Source organism: Pseudorasbora parva, chromosome 25, assembly GCF_024679245.1.
Source record: "Pseudorasbora parva isolate DD20220531a chromosome 25, ASM2467924v1, whole genome shotgun sequence".
Lineage (NCBI taxonomy): Eukaryota > Metazoa > Chordata > Actinopteri > Cypriniformes > Gobionidae > Pseudorasbora > Pseudorasbora parva.
In genome coordinates, this window is record NC_090196.1 from 26,932,912 (window position 1) to 26,952,968 (window position 20,057).

The 20,057-nt window shown below is 38.9% G+C and overlaps 1 protein-coding gene across 1 annotated transcript; it reads left to right on the forward strand.

The window, feature by feature from the left end:
• The first annotated feature begins 1,389 nt into the window (after positions 1-1,389).
• dhtkd1 (dehydrogenase E1 and transketolase domain containing 1) lies at positions 1,390-18,850 on the forward strand. Its single transcript, XM_067437018.1, has 17 exons — positions 1,390-1,685; positions 1,876-2,028; positions 5,040-5,251; positions 5,397-5,591; positions 7,973-8,242; positions 8,357-8,528; positions 11,267-11,465; positions 11,560-11,872; positions 12,074-12,158; positions 12,794-12,933; positions 13,210-13,360; positions 16,091-16,197; positions 16,293-16,457; positions 16,547-16,629; positions 16,757-16,926; positions 18,013-18,098; positions 18,239-18,850. The coding sequence occupies exons 1-17, from the start codon at positions 1,526-1,528 to the stop codon at positions 18,338-18,340; spliced, it is 2,763 nt and encodes a 920-aa protein (XP_067293119.1). The 5' UTR covers positions 1,390-1,525; the 3' UTR covers positions 18,341-18,850.
• The last annotated feature ends 1,207 nt before the right edge of the window (positions 18,851-20,057 follow it).

Sequence of the window (20,057 nt, forward strand, 5' to 3'; positions counted from 1 at the left end):
TTTTCTGTACTTGTAATATCATTTCTGAGCTGTGAGAGCCTGCAATGCTTTATGTCTGCCTATAGGTGGAGCCAAAGTGTTTGTGATTTTACTGTAGACTAAGTGCACAAAATATAAAATAATACTTTACAGTTATATTCAAATTAAATATTTAGACACATAAAAAAAAGAAAGCAAAGATTACTTTTATTCAATATTGATAGTGGCCCACTTTTACATTTCAAATTAGACTTTTTACAAAATATTAAGATAGATATTTAAAATAGATTAACACTATAACATTTTTACTATTTTCAAATTTGTATTATTTTAATTCTAATGCATTAAAATAGCAGTGAATGCCAATTTTTGAGGTTCCTGCCAAATCAGATTTTGTAGTAGATTTTATAGTGTTTGTAGATTTTGTAGATTTTATAGTGTTATAGATGTTTGTACAGTTAAGAAACCCCTTAAGAAAGTCAACATCACTAATAAACAAGCTATCTTTGTCATACTGTAAGTGTCCTCAACTTCTTGGAAACATTTGTCATTTATCACACACACACACACACACACACACACACACACACACACACACACACACACACACACACACACACACACACACACACACACACACACACACACACACACACCTGTCTGGAAGTTTCTAACATACTACACACATTCTGCAAAGGCATAAACCAGCTGACCTATCCAAACCTTCTTACAAACCAAAGCCTCAATTCCAGCCAATAGGCGAGGAGTAAATCATCACCTCCCACCTGATAAGGATGCTCAGTCCGACTCATTTTAGCGAATCGGTTCTTTTGAACAGTTCATGTTAAAGAACCAGTTCAAAACCTGGTCGTTTAATGCTGGGGACACATAGCTAGGGGACACACTGAACGACTAGCTAAAACTTTCCAAGACTGAACTAAACACATGAATCTACTGTTACATAAGTACGTCATCAAATGATTCCTGACATGACGACGTGGCATAGGTCTATACGTGCTCTAAATATTATGGCTTATATTATTTATTTTTTTGCTGAAAATATTTTGAAAATATTTTAATTAAATGTAATTGATTGAAAAAATAAGTTTATTGTCATGTAGGTGTTGTTGATACTAAAATTATCATATAGGTTATATTATACAGCTTGGGCATATTTCCAGTGCGTTTTATTTGTAAAATGTCCTTTCGCTCTTTTGGTCAAATCGTCCGCTCTCATTGAGAGTCGACACGGTTGTCGGTTCAAGCAGTCGGTGAGTTAAATTCATTAGGCCTACAAGTCTATAGATGGTGCGCGGTTAGTTGTTGACTCGGGAACCGCTCTGACTGATTCTATCCATTTCATGAACGAGTCGTTCAGACGGCTGATTCATTTAGAAGATTCGATTCATAAGAATGATTCGTTTAAGAATTGGACACCTCTATCGTTATTATGGCTGCGCTCTAGGATGCGTGGCTCATTGGGGAAACTTTTTATCGTCTTTTAAATCAGTCTTATTTATTTATTTCCTCCCTGTCAGCGGGTATTATGCTTATAAACCTCCATCGCGTTCTGCACCGTTCTTTCGGTGCCAGGCGGCCTTTTTTAGCGAGTTTATACCACACTCAGCGGGGAGTGTACGGTTTCAGACCAAGAGAGACTCCGGAGAGAGACGCTGGGCTTCCGCAGACCGCCGCGCTAAACCAAGGTTGGCGCATTTACAGATTGTAAACTGTCGTTGATGTCTGTTGTGGTTATGCTTAGGTAGCAGCAATTATTTCTTAACGTTGCATGCGTAAACCTACAAAAAATATATGATATGCAAAGCAAGATTTGCAACGCTATGGAGCCTGTTAATGTATTTCAAGTTGCATTCGCTGGCTGTCTTGTGTAAACAGATCACGGGCTGGCGAGATTGGTGGAGGCCTATCGAGCACATGGGCACAAAGTAGCTAAAATTAACCCCTTACTTCCCAAAACTCCGGTGCTGGACAGCGTGCCGGAGATCAGCCTGCTGAATGGAGCCGTTCGGGGAGTCCTCAACACTACTGGTTAGTTTCTGGTTGTTTCCTGGTAGATTTGAAATTGATCGTAAACACTTACGTCTTACTAAAGGAATGTTCCGGGACAGAAGAGGTTAAATTAGTTCACCCAAATATGAAAATTAAAGGGGGGGTGAAATGCTGTTTCATGCATACTGATCTTTTTACACTGTTAAAGACTTGGAATCCCATACTAAACATAGACAAAGTTTCAAAAGTTAAGGTGGACGTTTGATGGGAGTATTTCTTTGTCAAAAATACTACTTCCGGTTAGTCATAAGTTTCGGCAAGTTTTTTGAGATCATGCGTCCCCTTTGACGTTAATGGGGGCGGAATTTCCTTGTATGGGCCTTATGGACAATTCTACCGGAAGCGCGTGAGAGAGAGCGAGGGAGAGAGCGAAAGCAACAGCCTACCCCCATGAAAGCGGGGCTTGTAGGATGCTGGACAGGTGACAATTACACATAGCACATAACAATGTCACCAAAAAAGTGGGTTTTTGGTTGCCAGACCAAGACAGTCATGCACAGATTCGCCAAAAACCCCGCGTTAAGGCAACAGTGGATGTAATTTGCTTTTCCGGATCAGCAACTGAGTTGCGCGAATGTTTATATCTGTTCGCTGCATTTCGGTGCCGACTGTTTCACAAGGCCCAGCTCGACGCCGAATTTTCCCAATCGCCTAATGCTGAAGGATGGAGCAGTCCCAACGTTAGAAGGGTGAGTGAGACTGCTTTTAGTCCGCTTACTGTCTACACAAACCACGCGTAAACACACAAACACACGTGCACAACTGCACTTCCCACATGTACACCTTCAAAGACAAAAATACGACGATATAATTCAAGTATAAATATGTAAATAACACAAGCCGCTAAGCATATTATATAGTTAGTGTATAACTTGTAACTTACCACATACAGACGTCCTGCTCTAGTCGTTTTTGCTGCTGCTCCTGTTCAACTGCAGCCTCTGGGTCTGATTCCGGATCATAGATGTATGGCTGTATCTGATTAAAAGCCATATTTTTATTTTGAATAAAGTTTTTTTCCGCTGTTAGGGATGACGCTCGACTCAACACACAGCGCGCTGCTGCACACGTCATTATTTAGCTCCGCTCACACGACACGCGCCCACCCGCTCGGCTTTTTTCGGAAAGACTCGGAACAGCGCATCTTTCTTATATAATTATTAAAAAAATAAAAACTTTTCGGAGATATGCAGGATGCAATGCTACTCTATAGGTACTCAAGATTGACATGACACTGACTGAAACTGAGTGTTTCACCCCCCCTTTAAGTCATTAAGTAGTGAAGTACTCACCCCCATGTCGTTCCAAGTCCATAAGACTCTAGTTCTTCAAGATCTTTTTGATGAAACCTGAGAGCTTTCTGTTCCTTCATTGACATTTTGATGGTTCAAAAGTTCATAAAGAGCTCATCAAATTAATCCATGAATTAAATAGTTTAGTCTAAAATTTCTGAAGAAGCACGATCACTTCATATGATGAATTTAATTTGAGATTTCAAATTCACACAGTGGCTAAAGCGTATCCAATAGGGTCTGGCTGCAGACACGCACAAGATGCACTGTCAGCCGCGCTGCCCGCGCGTTTGAGCTTCTCAAGAACCAATGAGGTTCATTCTCGTGTTACGAAGCACGTTTGAGCTTCTGCAAGAACCAATGAGGTTCATTCTCGTGTTAGGCATCACGTTTGAGCTTCTGCAAGAACCAATGAGGTTCATTCTCGTGTTAGGCATCACGTTTGAGCTTCTGCAAGAACCAATGAGGTTCATTCTCGTGTTACGCAGCACGTTTGAGCTTCTGCAAGAACCAATGAGGTTCATTCTCGTGTCACGCAGCACGTTTGAGCTTCTGCAAGAACCAATGAGGTTCATTCTCGTGTTAGGCATCACGTTTGAGCTTCTGCAAGAACCAATGAGGTTCATTCTCGTGTTACGCAGCACGTTTGAGCTTCTGCAAGAACCAATGAGGTTCATTCTCGTGTCACGCAGCACGTTTGAGCTTCTGCAAGAACCAATGAGGTTCATTCTCGTGTTACGCAGCACGTTTGAGCTTCTGCAAGAACCAATGAGGTTCATTCTCGTGTTACGCAGCACGTTTGAGCTTCTGCAAGAACCAATGAGGTTCATTCTCGTGTTACGCAGCACGTTTGAGCTTCTGCAAGAACCAATGAGGTTCATTCTCGTGTTACGCAGCACGTTTGAGCTTCTCAAGAACCAATGAGGTTTATTCTTGTGTTACGCAGTATTTTTGAGCTTCTCAAGAACCAATGAGGTTCATTCTCGTGTTACGCAGCACGTTTGAGCTTCTCAAGAACCAATGAGGTTCATTCTCGTGTTACGCAGCACGTTTGAGCTTCTGCAAGAACCAATGAGGTTCATTCTCGTGTTAGGCATCACGTTTGAGCTTCTGCAAGAACCAATGAGGTTCATTCTCGTGTTACGCAGCACGTTTGATCTTCTCAAGAACCAATGAGGTTCATTCTTGTGTTACGCAGCACGTTTGAGCTTCTCAAGAACCAATGAGGTTCATTCTCGTGTTACGCAGCACGTTTGATCTTCTCAAGAACCAATGAGGTTCATTCTTGTGTTACGCAGCACGTTTGAGCTTCTCAAGAACCAATGAGGTTCATTCTCGTGTTACGCAGCACGTTTGAGCTTCTCAAGAACCAATGAGGTTCATTCTTGTGTTACGCAGCACGTTTGATCTTCACCAATGAGGTTTGTTCTCCTGTGTCAGTCTGGTTTGGTTTAGCTTCTGTTTATGTTCGCTGGTTAACATTTAAATGTGAATATAAAGCGATCAAGTCTCTTCAGAAAATTTGGACTAAGCCACTCAATTCATATACGGATTAGCTTTACAATCTCTTTAAGAACCTTTGGAAGCATCAAAGTGGTAGTTGCATACCTTTCAATGGAGGAACAGAAATCTCTCAGATTTCATAAGAAATATCTTCTTTTGTGTTCCGAAGTTGAACGATTCTTATAAAAATTACAGGATTGCGCCATTTTGGGAAAGCAGAGGCGACTGCAGAAGAGGTTATGGCCTACCTGGAGAGAACGTACTGTGGGGGAATCTCAGTGGAAACCACTCAGCTCCAGAGCTTACAGGAAAGAGAATGGTTCGCTGACCGATTCGAGGAGCTGAAGAAAGAGGCGTTTTCACCGGAAGAGAGGAGACAGCTGGCTAAACTAATGCTTGAATCACAGGTAAGAGATTTAGTCACTTTTATTGTCCTTTGCATGCCCCGCACATGATGTCTGTTATATCTTGACTAACATGTAAATCATTGCATAGTCTACTTGATTTCAGTGGCATCAGCAGTTTTACATCTCCTCTGTTGTCTTTTTAAAGGAATTTGACCACTTTTTAGCCACTAAGTTTGCGACTGTGAAACGATATGGAGGTGAAGGAGCAGAGAGCATGATGGGATTTTTCTACGAGCTGTTCCGCTCTGCTGCGTACAGCGGAGTGACGGATGTGATCATGGGAATGCCTCACCGCGGGCGGCTTAACCTGCTCACCGGACTACTGCAGTTCCCCCCAGAGGTTAATACTTATGGTTGCTGTCAAGGTTATTTTCGTAAACGAAAACTGAAACTAAGACTAAAACTATTGGTCAAAAGACATTTTCGTAAACTGAAATAAAATTTAAAAATCTGAATAAATAAAAAACTAAAACTAAACGAAACTAACTACTCTTACTAAAAAACTAACTGAAATAAAATAATAATTAGCAAAAATAAATATTCGTTTTCGTTATTAATAAGCCCTATTTAATGTGGTGGACAATCTGACTGTGGCGGTTGAGGGAGTGTCTGCATATTGCGCTACTGCGCGTGAAGTGATCTGAGGAGGAGATTAACCGCTGTCCTGTGACGGACGCGTGCAGACAGGCAACGCCGCTAGTCTTAAACGGCAGTTCACAAAGAATCAATGCGTCCGTGGCAGTGAAATGGGAAATAACACAAGGTAATGAGATTACCTTAGAAGTTCACGTTGAACTTCTTTTAACTTAAGCTCACTGTTTTAGAATGCCGTTTCTTACGCGACGAGAGACGCAGGCGCAAAAGTCAGCAACTAGTAGCAAGTACTAGCCTACTGTGCGTTTGAGATTTCATGTTTTCATAATACTGACAGGCTCAAAGGTGTTATCATAATCATTTACTACTAATAATATTATTATTATCTGTGTGGAGACATTTCCCCACAAAGTAGGGAATACCAGGACACACACACAGGTTTGTTTCACTATATAAGTGAGGACATTGCATGGACTTCCATTGATTTTATATCAGGTTAATGATATTTTCTATCCCCTAACCCAATCCCTATCCCTAAACCTACCCATCCCAATAACGTGCAAAACCATAGATTTAAAACCTCGCACGCTCTGGGGTTTTTTTTCACCGAATGGGGGTTTCGGATCGCGCCGGAGCGCGACCCGAGGCATTTGTCTGGGTTAGAGGCCCGGAGACCTGTAATGATCCTTCCGCAGGTTCACCTACGGAAACCCTAGTGAGGACATTTGACTGGTCCTCACTAGTTAAAAAGGCTTATAAATAATAATAAAGTTATCATAATATTTTACTAGATAAATGAGGACATTGGTCCCCTTTACAATTATAGCACAACACACACACACACACACACACACACACAGCGTGTGTTGGCTGTATTCAGATGACTTTAGCTGTGGTCTTACACTGCTAGCCTACATTGTACTACTGAAGAAATTAAAATAAGCTTTTAATTGTTTAACAATATTTCATCTTTGTTATGAATGAGTTTGTCTGGAATTTATAATTTGTACTTTTTTATTTTACGTTGCATTTATTTTGCTCTTTAAGATAGATCCTCTGAGCATTAGCCTATGTCAAAAATATCAAATATAATTTTTTAATATCAAAATATAATTTCTTTTATTTTTAATCTCCAGATCGTTGTTTGTATAGGTCATAGTTTGACTCAAGATTATTTGCTCAAAGGTGAAGACCCAACTTTATGCATGTTTTGTAAGACCGTCCTGGGTTTAAACAATAATGCTCGTTTATCAAGTTATTTCACTTAAGGAAGTAAGATTAAACTCAAATCTGTGCAAACATTAAACTTTGCTGAAATTAAAACCCTTGATTTGGTCTCTACACTTCATATGGTAACTCTGCTAAACTATAATTACTAAAACTAAAACTGAAACTAAATAAATAAAAACTAAATAGAAATGTATTTGCAAAATAAAAACTAAACTAAAACTAGCAAAACCATTTGTAAAACTAACTAAAACTAAACTGAAATTTGTAGCAAAATTGAAAACGATACTAAAATAAAAACTAATTTCAAAAAGCAAAACTATAATAACCTTGGTTGCTGTAAACAACTACACTATCGATTTGTCCTACCCACTCAGATTTTGCTACCTGTCATTAAAAGTAACAGTAGGTAACATAAGCCGACAGTGAAAAATGCTACCTATCCTTGTGCTTCCAGCATCATATTTGTTGTTTGAGGCTTAACATCCATTCCTACCCTTACCTAAAACCTACCCTTTATAAAAAATATGCAAAATTGATGTGCACAGTAAGCCCTGGTAGGACAATCTGACGTGCAGCATTACATGTCAAGAAAGACACCGGCTTACTGTACATTTTAAAACATGTCTAGACAGCATGCTGCTGTCGGCTCCACAAAATAAGGACACTTTGAAAATGTGGGACTCTTGTTTTAATTTATCACCCATTATTTCTTTTTAACATCTATTCCTCTGAGTCACAATCTCCAGCTCTTCATTCTACATGAATAGACTTGTTCTCTGGTGAAAGGACAGTTTGTGTTGTCAGGGCAGGTTTTGGGGATATATTATAATTGTTTTATTGCCTGCAGCCATTATTACGTTTTGACGAGCCAAATACGTCCTCCTTTCTCGCTCTCAGCTCATGTTCCGTAAGATGAGGGGTCTCAGCGAGTTTCCGGAGAACTCTCCGTCTATTGGAGATGTCCTGTCCCATTTAACGTCCACGGTGGAGCTGGACTTTGGGGCGGGACACCCTCTCCATGTCACTATGCTGCCCAACCCCTCTCACCTGGAGGCCATCAACCCCGTGACGCAAGGAAAGACTCGTGGCCGCCAGCAAGTCAAACAAGATGGCGATTACTCCACTGACCCTCATTCTCAGCCAGGAGACAAAGTCATCTGCCTGCAGGTCCTGAGAAAAGATGTTTCATCCTAAATTTAGTTGACACATTATTATAAACCATACTAATACATAGTAGTTGTGTATGTTATAATCTAACAGCTCGTTGCCTGTTCTGTACAGGTTCATGGCGATGCTTCGTTTTCAGGCCAAGGCATAGTAACGGAGACCTTCACCCTGTCAAATCTCCCCCATTTTAGAGTAGGTGGAAGCATCCACCTCATCGTGAACAATCAAGTGGGCTACACGACTCCTTCTGAGAGGGGGCGATCATCTATGTACTGCAGTGATGTTGGTATGTAATTGTAATATTTATATTTTTCTTGTCTGTTTTTGAGGAGTTCTGTATTTTCTAACCTGAGATGTATGACTAGTGCTGGGTACATTTTAGGGCTGCTCGCAATTAAACAGCACGCAATTTGGCAAAGGGTGTGTTTTTTTTTAAATGCAAAGCTTCTCAGTGAAGCACGACTCTGTGATCAGTAGTAAATGCTGCTCCTTCTGCATGCCAGAGGGCGCTCTCGCGCAGGGTACTCCAAATTATGCACCGCAGAAGTACAGTAGTGTGAACATGATACTATTGAGCCCCTTTCACACTGCAATTCCGGAAAATACACGGATAATGCGACCCGGCATTTGTTCCCGGGCCGCTAGATTCGGTCCATTCTCACTGCCAGCGAAATACCGTAATATGTGCGCTTTCACACACAAGTTCCATACCTGTCAAGTATCCCGTTTTGGCCGGGAAAGTCCCATATTTTACCCTTCTTTCCCGCCGTCCTCCCGTATTCGTATTTTCCCGTAAATCTCCCGTATTTTACCTGCGTTATTAAAAAATAATAATACCAGAGTAAAAAAAAAAAAAAAAAACATTTCCAATCTGAGCTCTGTAAGTTAACTAGCCTCGCGATAACTGCCATCTGCAGTAGCCTACAGGTGGCCGTTCGTGTCGCGAGGTTATAGTGTGTGAGGTCAGATGACGAGTGTAAACGCGGGGGAAAACAAAACGAATCACGGATGATGGAGATAACTAACGATAGAGACGGAAGGCACTCCTGCCAATAAACCCAAACCCTCGTGTAAATACCGTGATCATTGGGATTTTCTGAAAAGGAGCAGGTGGGGGACAGTCACACGTTTTGTAACTGCGACTTCATCATGTGCGACAGGGGAAGAGCTTTTAAAGTGACAGTATTCACTTATAATGACAATGTAAAGAACATAAGTAATTGCTCAATAAATATGCTCTGTTCTTGAGTAAATAACTTCAGTACCTTTAATAAGGATTAATCTATATATAATTCATAACTTATGCAGTGCGAACGAATAACAATTTATGTGTATTTCCCACTTGATAAGTTTTTATACAGGTAGGAAGAGCAAAGGTACAAATAAAATGTACTATTATTATGGGTTTATGTGAGGATTTAACCCGACCCGGGTTCAATTCGGTAATCAATCCCGGGACGTGGTTGCTTTCACACAGAAGGCGACCCGGCAATGTTCCGGGAATATTGCAGGTCCGACGTGCAGTGTGAAAGGGGCTTTGGTAAGCTGAATAAACAGAAGATTGAAACTAATTGAAATTAATTTGTGTGACTTTACCAAAGCGTTTGATTTGTAGGCATATGTATTCCTCCCGTCGCGAGCCTGTGCGCTTTATCTGACGTTTCAGGCCCGCCTGGCCCGGCAGCTGCGCATGGACTGGGACTAAAATAATTCAGACTGACAAAATAATAAAAATGACCCTCTTCTTCAAAATAATAATAAAATCAATAAAAACGACATTCTTCTTCTGAATAACAAGCGTCATTAAGAATATAATAATAATAAGAAGAAGAATCTTACAAATTGTCATGTAATTATTAATGTGAATGAATGGTAGTACTCCACATCACATTATCATCACTGTCGTACACCCCATGCCGTGATACGAAATTAAATGCTAATTGTTTCAAAACGTGCTGTAAAATAATGCATTGTGATGGTAATTTATCATCCAAACAGCTTTAAACTGCTGAAGTGCACTTCTCAACCCACACTATTAACAGTACTCGTAATTTGGGTCCATATTTTGTTTTTGTAGGTTCCTTTAATCCCACTCTTTAAACTCCCAAATAAAACAATTTCGGTTTTTTTCTTCCACTTCCCTGGTGATGGTCTCGATGGGCGCGCAATCATCTCACTAGTCCACTAGTCAGGGCACTGATCAGGGAGTCAGCCCATTGACTTATGTGTCCTAATCAGTGCCCTGAGTAGTGAGATGATTGAGCGCGTCCGATCTCCACGTCGGAGAAGTTTCGCTTCTTTGCCGTCTTCTGTTTGTCCATGGCGTAAAATGAGGGCGTGGGGGAGGCGGAGACTTGAACATATAGGGGCGTGTTATTCTAATGACGATCGTTTTCAGCCACCACATTTATCAAGGGCAAGTATTGCGTACACCTGGATTGCAGAGGTACGCACAGCTTCATAAATCAGGCGGTGAGAGGAGTGTAAGCATAATCTTACGCCAACATATACACCAGTTTCTACGCAAGATTGATAAATGAGGGCCATTTAGTCTAGAACTACAATAACCTGTTCACACACAATGCCTTTGCACTTACTCTCGATTGTTCTCAACATGGGGAGAACTAACTTCTCCCACACTTTTATTTTACAAATAAATGTGAAAAAGTAACTTAAGTAAAATTGTAACTTAGATATTTTGTTGTACATTTTAAAAGTAATGTGTTACTTTAATAGTTACTTGAAAAAGTAGTCTGGTTACTTTACTCAAGTTACTTGTAATGTGTTCTGATGACCATGATATAAACGTTTGCAATATTTATCGTGCAGCCCTAATACATCATGTCAGGGTTTCCCAAACTGGGGTTCATGAAGGAATTTCAGTTAACGTTTATTTTATTTCAAGTAACAAATGTTTTTTGTTATTTTATGGTTTTAGTTTTGGTAAATTACCCTGTTCTGCACACAGACATCACTTAAACATTATCTAACAATACTTTTGCAATTCCATTTGTAACCGTACAGGTAAAATGGTTGGATGTGCAATAATCCATGTGAATGGCGATGATGCAGAGGAGGTCCTCAGGGCGACCCGGCTGGCCGTGGAGTACCAGCGACGCTTCAGAAAAGACGTTATTGTAGACCTTCTTTGTTACCGTCAGTGGGGGCACAACGAGCTGGACGAGCCCTTTTTCACCAACCCCGCAATGTATAAAATTATTCGGTGGGTATCTGCCAGTTACAGTTTTTATTTGAATGGCTTCTTGCTAAAATGTTAAGTTCAACTGGTTCAATGTTCCTTTTCACTTCCCTTTTAGGTCGAGAAAAAGTATCCCAGATTCATATGCCGACCAGCTGGTCTCGGAGGGTCTGATGACGGAGGAAGAGTGCGGTCAGATCAAGACCACCTGCTACGCTATGCTCAACGACCGGCTGAACAACATGACCCTCTACAGCCCCCCGCCCACCAACCTCCAGGGGCGTTGGGGAGACCTGGTGGAGCCCCAGAACAGAGTCTCGTTGTGGGACACCGGTGTAGCGCCACCTCTGCTGCAGTTCGTAGGCGCCAAATCAGTGGACATACCCGAGGAGATTCAAGTGCACAGTCACCTGAGAAAGACACATGTGCAGGTAAACCTCGATCTTTGACCTCCATCTTTATGGCATTTTGTAAAAAGCATTATGACAAAGTTGAGAAAAGTTTAACTTTGTAACTATACAGCCATTGGATGACCTCCAGTGATAAAACTGCAGTGAGAGCGGCTCTAGAGTCAGTAAAGAACAGATTGACTTTGGTTTGAACATGTCTGTGAATGCCTTGATTTGTCGCAGGCTCGACTGCAGAAACTGGAAGAGGGCACAAAATTGGACTGGTCCACAGCAGAAGCCCTAGCGTTTGGCACAATGCTCTGCCAGGGTAATGTTCATCTCCTTCCTTATGCTCAATAATAATAAGATCTTTTAATTGTATCTTTAATGGAATTTTTTGATTTAATTGATTTAAGGTTGTTCAATAGGGTTTGTTAGAGAGAATTTTGGACAATATTCATTGAGAAAAGTAATATGTTTTATAAATTTAGAATTTTATATTTTCTATATAACAGAATTTATTCTCTTCAGGTTTACACCTCTAACTGTTAGTACAAACTAAATATTTCCCAAATCATATTTAAATAATTTATTTGATAATATAAAAGAAAATAGTTTTTTACACAGTAGCGATGAGTTTTTTTAATGCACTATAAAAACAATAAATCTTTTTAAAAGAAGTCTCTTTTGCTAAGTTATTTTTTTTTGTTTAAAGATACAGTAAAAATATTTGGGGGAAATTATTACAACTTAAAATGCATGTTGTTTTATTTCAATATTTTCAAATGTAATTTATTCCTGTGATGAATTGTCAGCATTATTACTGCAGTCTTTAGTGTCACATCATCCTCAAGAAACATTTCTGATTATCGATTTTAAAAACCATTGTGCTGAGTGTATATGAAAATATATTAGCATCAAAATATTTAAAAACCCATTTGAATATATATCTATTGAATGCAGGATTTGACATCCGTATCAGTGGTCAAGATGTTGGCCGTGGTACGTTCAGTCAGCGTCACGCTATGGTTGTGTGTCAGGAGACCAACGACATGTATATCCCCCTCAATCACATCAGCTCCGAACAGAAAGGCCACTTGGAGGTGAGTCAGTAAATCTGTTCATTTACTACAAATAAATAAATGTATTTATTTTTACACTACAAAGCCTACTGCAAATGGTTTATGCATTTCTGCAGTCATTTATCACTTTTATATTACGTGCCGTTTTGTTGATGACAGTGTTAGCTTTGTACTGTAACTCAATACACCGACGGCCCTTCATTCCTGAGTTGGGTGGGTTGCCGTTTCAATTCTATAAGCCTCCACATTTTCAAGCACATAATTATGTTTGACCTGTGTGTGTGTGTTCTCTCACAGGTGTGCAACAGTGCTCTTTCTGAAGAAGCTGTTCTGGGTTTTGAGTATGGCATGAGCATTGCTCAACCTAGACTGCTTCCCATCTGGGAGGCTCAGTTCGGAGACTTCTTCAACGGCGCCCAGATAATATTTGACACTTTCCTCTCTGGAGGTAAAAACACTTGCAGTCAAATGCTAAGGATTCCAGTATAATTTGCAATATTTTACACCAGCGAACACCACCAAAATAGTTTAAGGTTCTCTTAAAACATCTTGGTAACACTTTAGTTTAGGGTTTAATTCTCGCTGTTAACTAGTTTCTTATCAGCATGCCATATTATTATGATATTGGCTGTTTATTAGTACGTATAAAGCACATATTTATGCCTTATTCTGCATTAGGGATGGGACGAAATATCGTTTGACAAAATATCGCGATACAAAACGTGACGAAACGCATCGAGGTTTGAAAAAAATGGATCGCGAAATAAAGATAGATGGCACTGCTGCATGATTTGCGTAGTATATAAATAATTTAGTGTATTGTGTGTGTGTGTGTGTGTGTGTGAATGGGGCAGACACAACATAACGCAGCGCGCATTTTCTGTTTGATCTGAGGCATCGCCCGTAGTTGGAAAAAGTTAGAGCAGTCAGACGAAAAGGATGTAACTTAGCAGCAAACATTAATAGGGAAAGAAAAGGGTTGACATTAGCATTAATATTCTAAACCAAAAATGCAGTTATTGCCTACATAAGCTACCATATTTTCTGTTTAACTTTTATTAGACTCCAGAAAGAAAAGTGTGTTTTTTCACTTAGCACATTCTCTGCAGTCTGAGCGCGATGCACTGCAGCTCACTCTCGCTCATGTCTGAGGTAAATCATTAACACCATCACCCCGCTTACAGAACACGTGTTTTATTGAGCTAAATACATTACAATCGGCTAAAACTAATGCACAGGTTACTTTCCTGAACAAGCGCGCTCCCGATTCGTCCGTGTTCTTCACACTGTCCACGTGAATCACGGCCCAGTTCGGCGCGCACACTTAAAATACCGGCAGTTCAATAGGGAATGCGGATCTCTTAAAGGGGCCATACTATATTCCTACTCGTGTAATATGGACCTCCTCCAGGTATGGTGTGGTTCTGGTTCGCTCGCTGGTACACATTAACAATTTTTCATACGAACGTTGCCCTGTTCTGAATTAAACTGCCAGTGTAAAAACTCCCTTTATATTGTTAAAATGAGAGAAATCAATACTTACTCATTATTTTTAAGTTTAGGCTTAAGAGACATGAACAATTTCTTAGATAAACATATCTATGACCTTTGATATGTCTAGTCTTCATGCTGTATTGATTATTATTGAATAAGTATGGTTTCACTAATAATAAACGTACATTTGCATAAAGCATGCATATTTGTCCTATGTTGATTAGAATATTAAAAACTTAATTTAAACTTAATTTAAGATACACAATTGCTAAAAAGGTGCGATTAAATTGCGATTAATCGCGAGTTAACTCATGACAATCATGCAGTTAATCGCGATTCAATATTTGAATCGATTGACATCCCTACAGTGCCCTCCACAATTATTGGCACCCCTGTTTAAGATGTGGTCGCGGACTTCTAAAAATTATCCTTTTTTTTTAAACAACATAGAACCAAAATGTAAAAAAAGAGAAAAATCCTACCTTTCGTTTAAGTACATTACTTTGGTGGTAAAAAAAATCACAGATTTGGAAAGAATTTTTTTTTTTTTTTGATATCGTATCGTATCGTAACCCTGGCATATCGAGGTGCATCGTATCGTGAGTTTAAGTGTATCGTCCCATCCCTATTCTGCATGACCTTTTTCTACATCCCTTAACCTCACCCAATACCTAAACTTAACAACTACCTTACTAACTATTAATAAGCAGTAATCAGGAGTTTTAGGCAAAAGGCATTGTTAATAGTGAAAATTGAACCCTAAACTGAAGTGTGATCAAAATCTTAAATTCAGTTGTCAAATTTAGGGCTGTAAAAAATGTTAAATATCTTAAATGGTACACAATTTTTAACGCCCATATTATGCCCTTTTACAATGCCCAGTCTATTTTGTTTAAGCAGTCTTCTAGAATAGGTTTTCATGCTTGAATGTTCAAAGAACATCTTTTTTTTTATAGATATTGTCCATTGTTGCAGATCCTCTCTTTTCAGTCTGTCTCTAATGCTCTGTTTAGTTCCTGTCTCTATGCCCCTTCTTCTGAAAAGCGCAATGTGCTCTGATTGGTTGGCTGGATCAGCGTGTGTTGTGATTGGTCAATTGTTTCACTCGTGTTTGGAAAATGTCACGCCCCTTACCATAAGCGCAAGATTCAACTAACTCAACCAGACCTCGCCCCTTTATTTTGTTTATGCTTTGGGTGGCAATTATTTTAACTAGGAATAGTCTGTACTGTGTGTTCCCGGAACAAAACATTTTGTTCTGTTGAACTGTTTGTTCTCCGTTTCAGGGGGTTCTGAAAATGTGCTATTGATATGGAGAATAACTCCCTTTAAAATGACTTTGTGCTTTGTTACTTTGCAGACCTTTTTAATGCTCAAACAGCAACATCACACACAAAAGAAAGTTGCGATATCACAAAAGAATCCATAAATCCTTTCAAGAGATCTTAAATTTGAGAATAGAAAAACTAAAATCAGCAAAAGGCCTATTATATTAAACACTTAATAAAACCTTTTTGTCAGTCTATATTATTTGAACTGCAAAGTTGTTCAAAATTGTCATGTTTCCAGACATTTTAAGGTTTGGATGTTACCATAGACATTGCTGTACTCCGCTCAGGTCTTAAATATGAGTATGTATTTTTAGAGACTAAATCCTCCTTTGTGTCATTTCTGACTTTTTAAGGTGAGGCTAAATGGCTCCTGCAGAGTGGATTGGTCATCTTACTGCCACACGGGTACGATGGAGCCGGACCAGAGCATTCATCCTGCCGAATCGAGCGTTTCTTACAGGTAAAGTGCATGCATGCTCGCTCACAGGAGTAGCACAGACTAAATCGTCCCACATCACTAATAATCTTCATAACTGCACTTTCTTCCTCCTGCAGCTCTGTGACAGTAAAGAGGAAGGTGTGGACTGTGACACGGTGAACATGGGAGTGGTGAATCCTACACTTCCAGCTCAGTACTTCCACCTTTTGCGGAGACAAATGATTAGAAACTTCCGGAAACCATTGATCGTGGCTTCTCCTAAAACTCTGCTGCGCTTTTCTGTGCGTTCAGGATATGAATGTTGTTTATATGAATTGCTGACCGTTTTGTTGTTGTTTTTAAAAGAATATTCACCTCTGTTTGGCACTAGGGGGCAGTGTCAAGCTTGGCTGATATGGGACCAGGAACTTCTTTTAAGCCTGTCATTGGGGATGCTTCTGTAAACCCTGCAAGGTATCTTCCTTCAGTCACTTTTTGAAAAAAAACACTTTGATCAAAAAGTATGAAAAGTACTTTTGGACTATTCATATACAAAATGGACTCGTGCATTAAAAATGCATCTTCTGCTCCTTTCCTTCAGTGTGCGGCGGGTTCTCTTTTGCTCAGGCAAACATTACTACGCCCTGCTGAAACACAGAGAGACGTTATCAGAGGCAGAAAAAAACACAGCGCTAATTCGGGTCGAGGAAATGTGTCCTTTCCCCACGGAAGCCCTACAACAGGAACTCAATAAATACACAAACGCCAAAGGTGAGGTTGCTCATATGCATCTTTTATTCATGGGATTCTCATTGTGTTCATTAGTATTTTTTTCTTTGGTATCAGGGCAATCACACCATGACTGGCCTTCGAAATAATTAATTTGTTCCTAATGCAACAATTTTTTTAAAGTGTTGATGTTCCTAAAAAGCTTCATTTTGGCATTCCCAGAATTCGCTACAAAAATCTCAACGAAAAAATAAATACAAGATTATACTTGCTTTCCTTATTTGATATATTGAAATACAGTATATTGTTTAAATATAATTGAATGAATCATTCACTAAAATTACAATTTTACCTGATATTTAGGTTTGGTTTGTGCATTCCTTTTTTATTTTTTATTTTTTTTGGAAAGAAGTGTCTTATGTATGGAAGCTTGTTTCCACCACAGAATAAGAAATAAAAAACGGTAATTGCAACCTTTTTATCAAAGAATTCTGACACTTTTTTGCAATTGCAAATTTATAAACTCCCAATTATGAGTAATAAAGTAAGTAAATTGTGAGATATACAAGAATTTTTCCATTGTTTCTCACATTATGAGAAAATGTTTAAACTCCAGATTGCAAGGAAAAGTCACAATTGTGAGAAAATAAGTCAGGATGGGAGATGAGTCACAATTACCTTTTTTATTTAATGGTGTAAGCTTAAGCTTCTATACTTATGCTTACCAAGGCATAATTTATTTTAAAATAAACAAAAAATGCAGTAAAAATATTGTGAAATATTTCAGTGTTCTATTTTAATATATTTTAAAATGTAATATCCCTGTGATTCAAAGCTGAATTTTCACATTATCCTCTCACAATCATTTTAATATGCTGATTTGCTCCTCAAGAAACGTTTTTTGTGGAAAGGAAGCTGAATTTTTTTTTTTGTTATAAATCAAATATAAATATTTTTTATCATTATAAATGTCTTAACAGTCACTTTTGATCAATTGAATGCATCCTATCTGAATAAAAAAATATTAATTAAAAACAAAATCGTACTGACACCAACATTTTTACCAGTAGTGTAAAACAACACAAACCGTGGCAAGCTTCTTTCATATTATTTCCTCTTTCATTACAGAGTTTATCTGGAGTCAAGAGGAGCCACAGAACATGGGCTGCTGGTCATTTGTATCTCCGAGATTTGAGAAACAGTTAGCCTGCAAGGTCAGATTCACCACTTCATGCTAATAGATGGCCTCTTGGTTAATACCTTGATCGCCTCTTAGGCTGCGTTAAGCTCAAGTTCATCAGATTTACACTGATTTATTGCCAGATGATTGATTTTAATCTCATTTTGCCCTCAGTTGAGGTTAGTCGGCAGGCCTGCGTTACCTGCTCCTGCTGTGGGCATCGGGACTCTCCACCATCAGCAGCATGAAGCCATCCTGACCGCGTCTTTCTCCTGAAACCACAGAACTATGAACACGATGAGCATCTGTTATTATAGCGAACAAGCTGTGACTGGTGCACTGACAACAAACACCAAGCTCTGTTTGTAGCCTGAGTGCTAAACAGAGGCATATTGCAGATTTGACTAATTTCTCCCCTTACCTAGGTATAAGAGAGCATCTGACTGTTGGGTGACCAGACGCCCCGAAAAATTCGGGACAGTCCCGAAATCTACACTGTTGTCCCGAATCTGGCCCTAATTGCCCCGAAAATTATCCTAAAGCAAAATAGTTGACTGATAAGCATTAAAAACTGTCTGAGGAGGTTGAGGCGTCCTGCAACCACCCCCCGCCGGCTGCTCATTGGCTGCAGCATCTTTTTTCTAAGTTCTTAAAAAAAAGACGGAATGTGCTGACGTCGGGCCTCCACAACCTAGGTAGGCTATAGCTGTGTGAATTTAAAGTTGTATTGTTTTATACATATATGTTATGCAGTCTAATATCATAGAAGCCCCCCATCTCTTCACTGCAGACACCCCCCCACACACACACACACACTTCAGGCAATGTCTTCTGGTCACCCTAGTTGACTGCATTTATTATCATTTCTACACATGTTGAAAGTATTATAATTGATGTTTTGAAAGTGATATTTTCTCTCTTTTGGGATTGTATAGAGGGGATGTAGAAAACGGACAAAGCATACATTAGTAATGTGTGTATAGTTTTATAAAGCACTTTTAAATGAAATTTAAGTCCGAATACTTCGGAGTCTGAAGGCTTTGTGGAGGCAAAGGAAAGAATAGAAATAATTGTTGTAGCATTGAAATGTAAATTGTGATGTGGCTCACAATCAGAACATTGGCTCATTCAATGTTGTGCACATGTACATCAAGGGCTACTTGAAAAATGTGATATTACCAGATGAATGTAGAATCTGTGCAAAATAACATTACCGTATGTTACGTGAAGGTATTAATAGTAAAATGATAGAGCAAAGGAGATCGAACTTTCTTCACAATCACAAAGTGGCTGATTCGTGTTGCTATCAATGTTTTTTTAACATACCATCCATACAGCGCAGTTTATAATGTTAAATTATATGCATTTTTTTGTTAATGTTGTGTGGATGAAACTAAATTTGTACTTGAACCGCTTATTCTGGAGATAAAATAAAAAAGGTTAATCATTGACCATTAACATGTCTTTGTATATTTTCATAAGGCAAAGATATTAAGAATTAAACCTGCTTGTGAGTTCAGGATTCATATTCACACCTAATCAAACAATTCAAATAAATTACAGGGAAAGTCTTCTGAAAAATATCCATGTTACCTTTATGAAGATATTGTAACCTGGAAGATTTTATTTTAAAATCATGGATGGATATTGAAAAGACTGGAGGCATAGGGATAGACCGATAGATATTAATAATACGATAGATAGATAGATAGATAGATAGATAGATAGATAGATAGATAGATAGATAGATAGATAGATAGATAGATAGATAGATAGATAGATAGATAGATAGATAGATAGATAGATAGAAAAAATATTAAGATATCTGCCCCCCCCCAAAAAAAAAAAAATTTGAACCTGGCTTTAACCACTGTTCATGTTTCTTTTCTTGTTCTGCATAATTTGCATATTTAAACATACATTTTAAAACTTGTAATATGCCTATATAATTGTAATATTCTTGGATACACAATTATCTTGATGTGCTGAGATT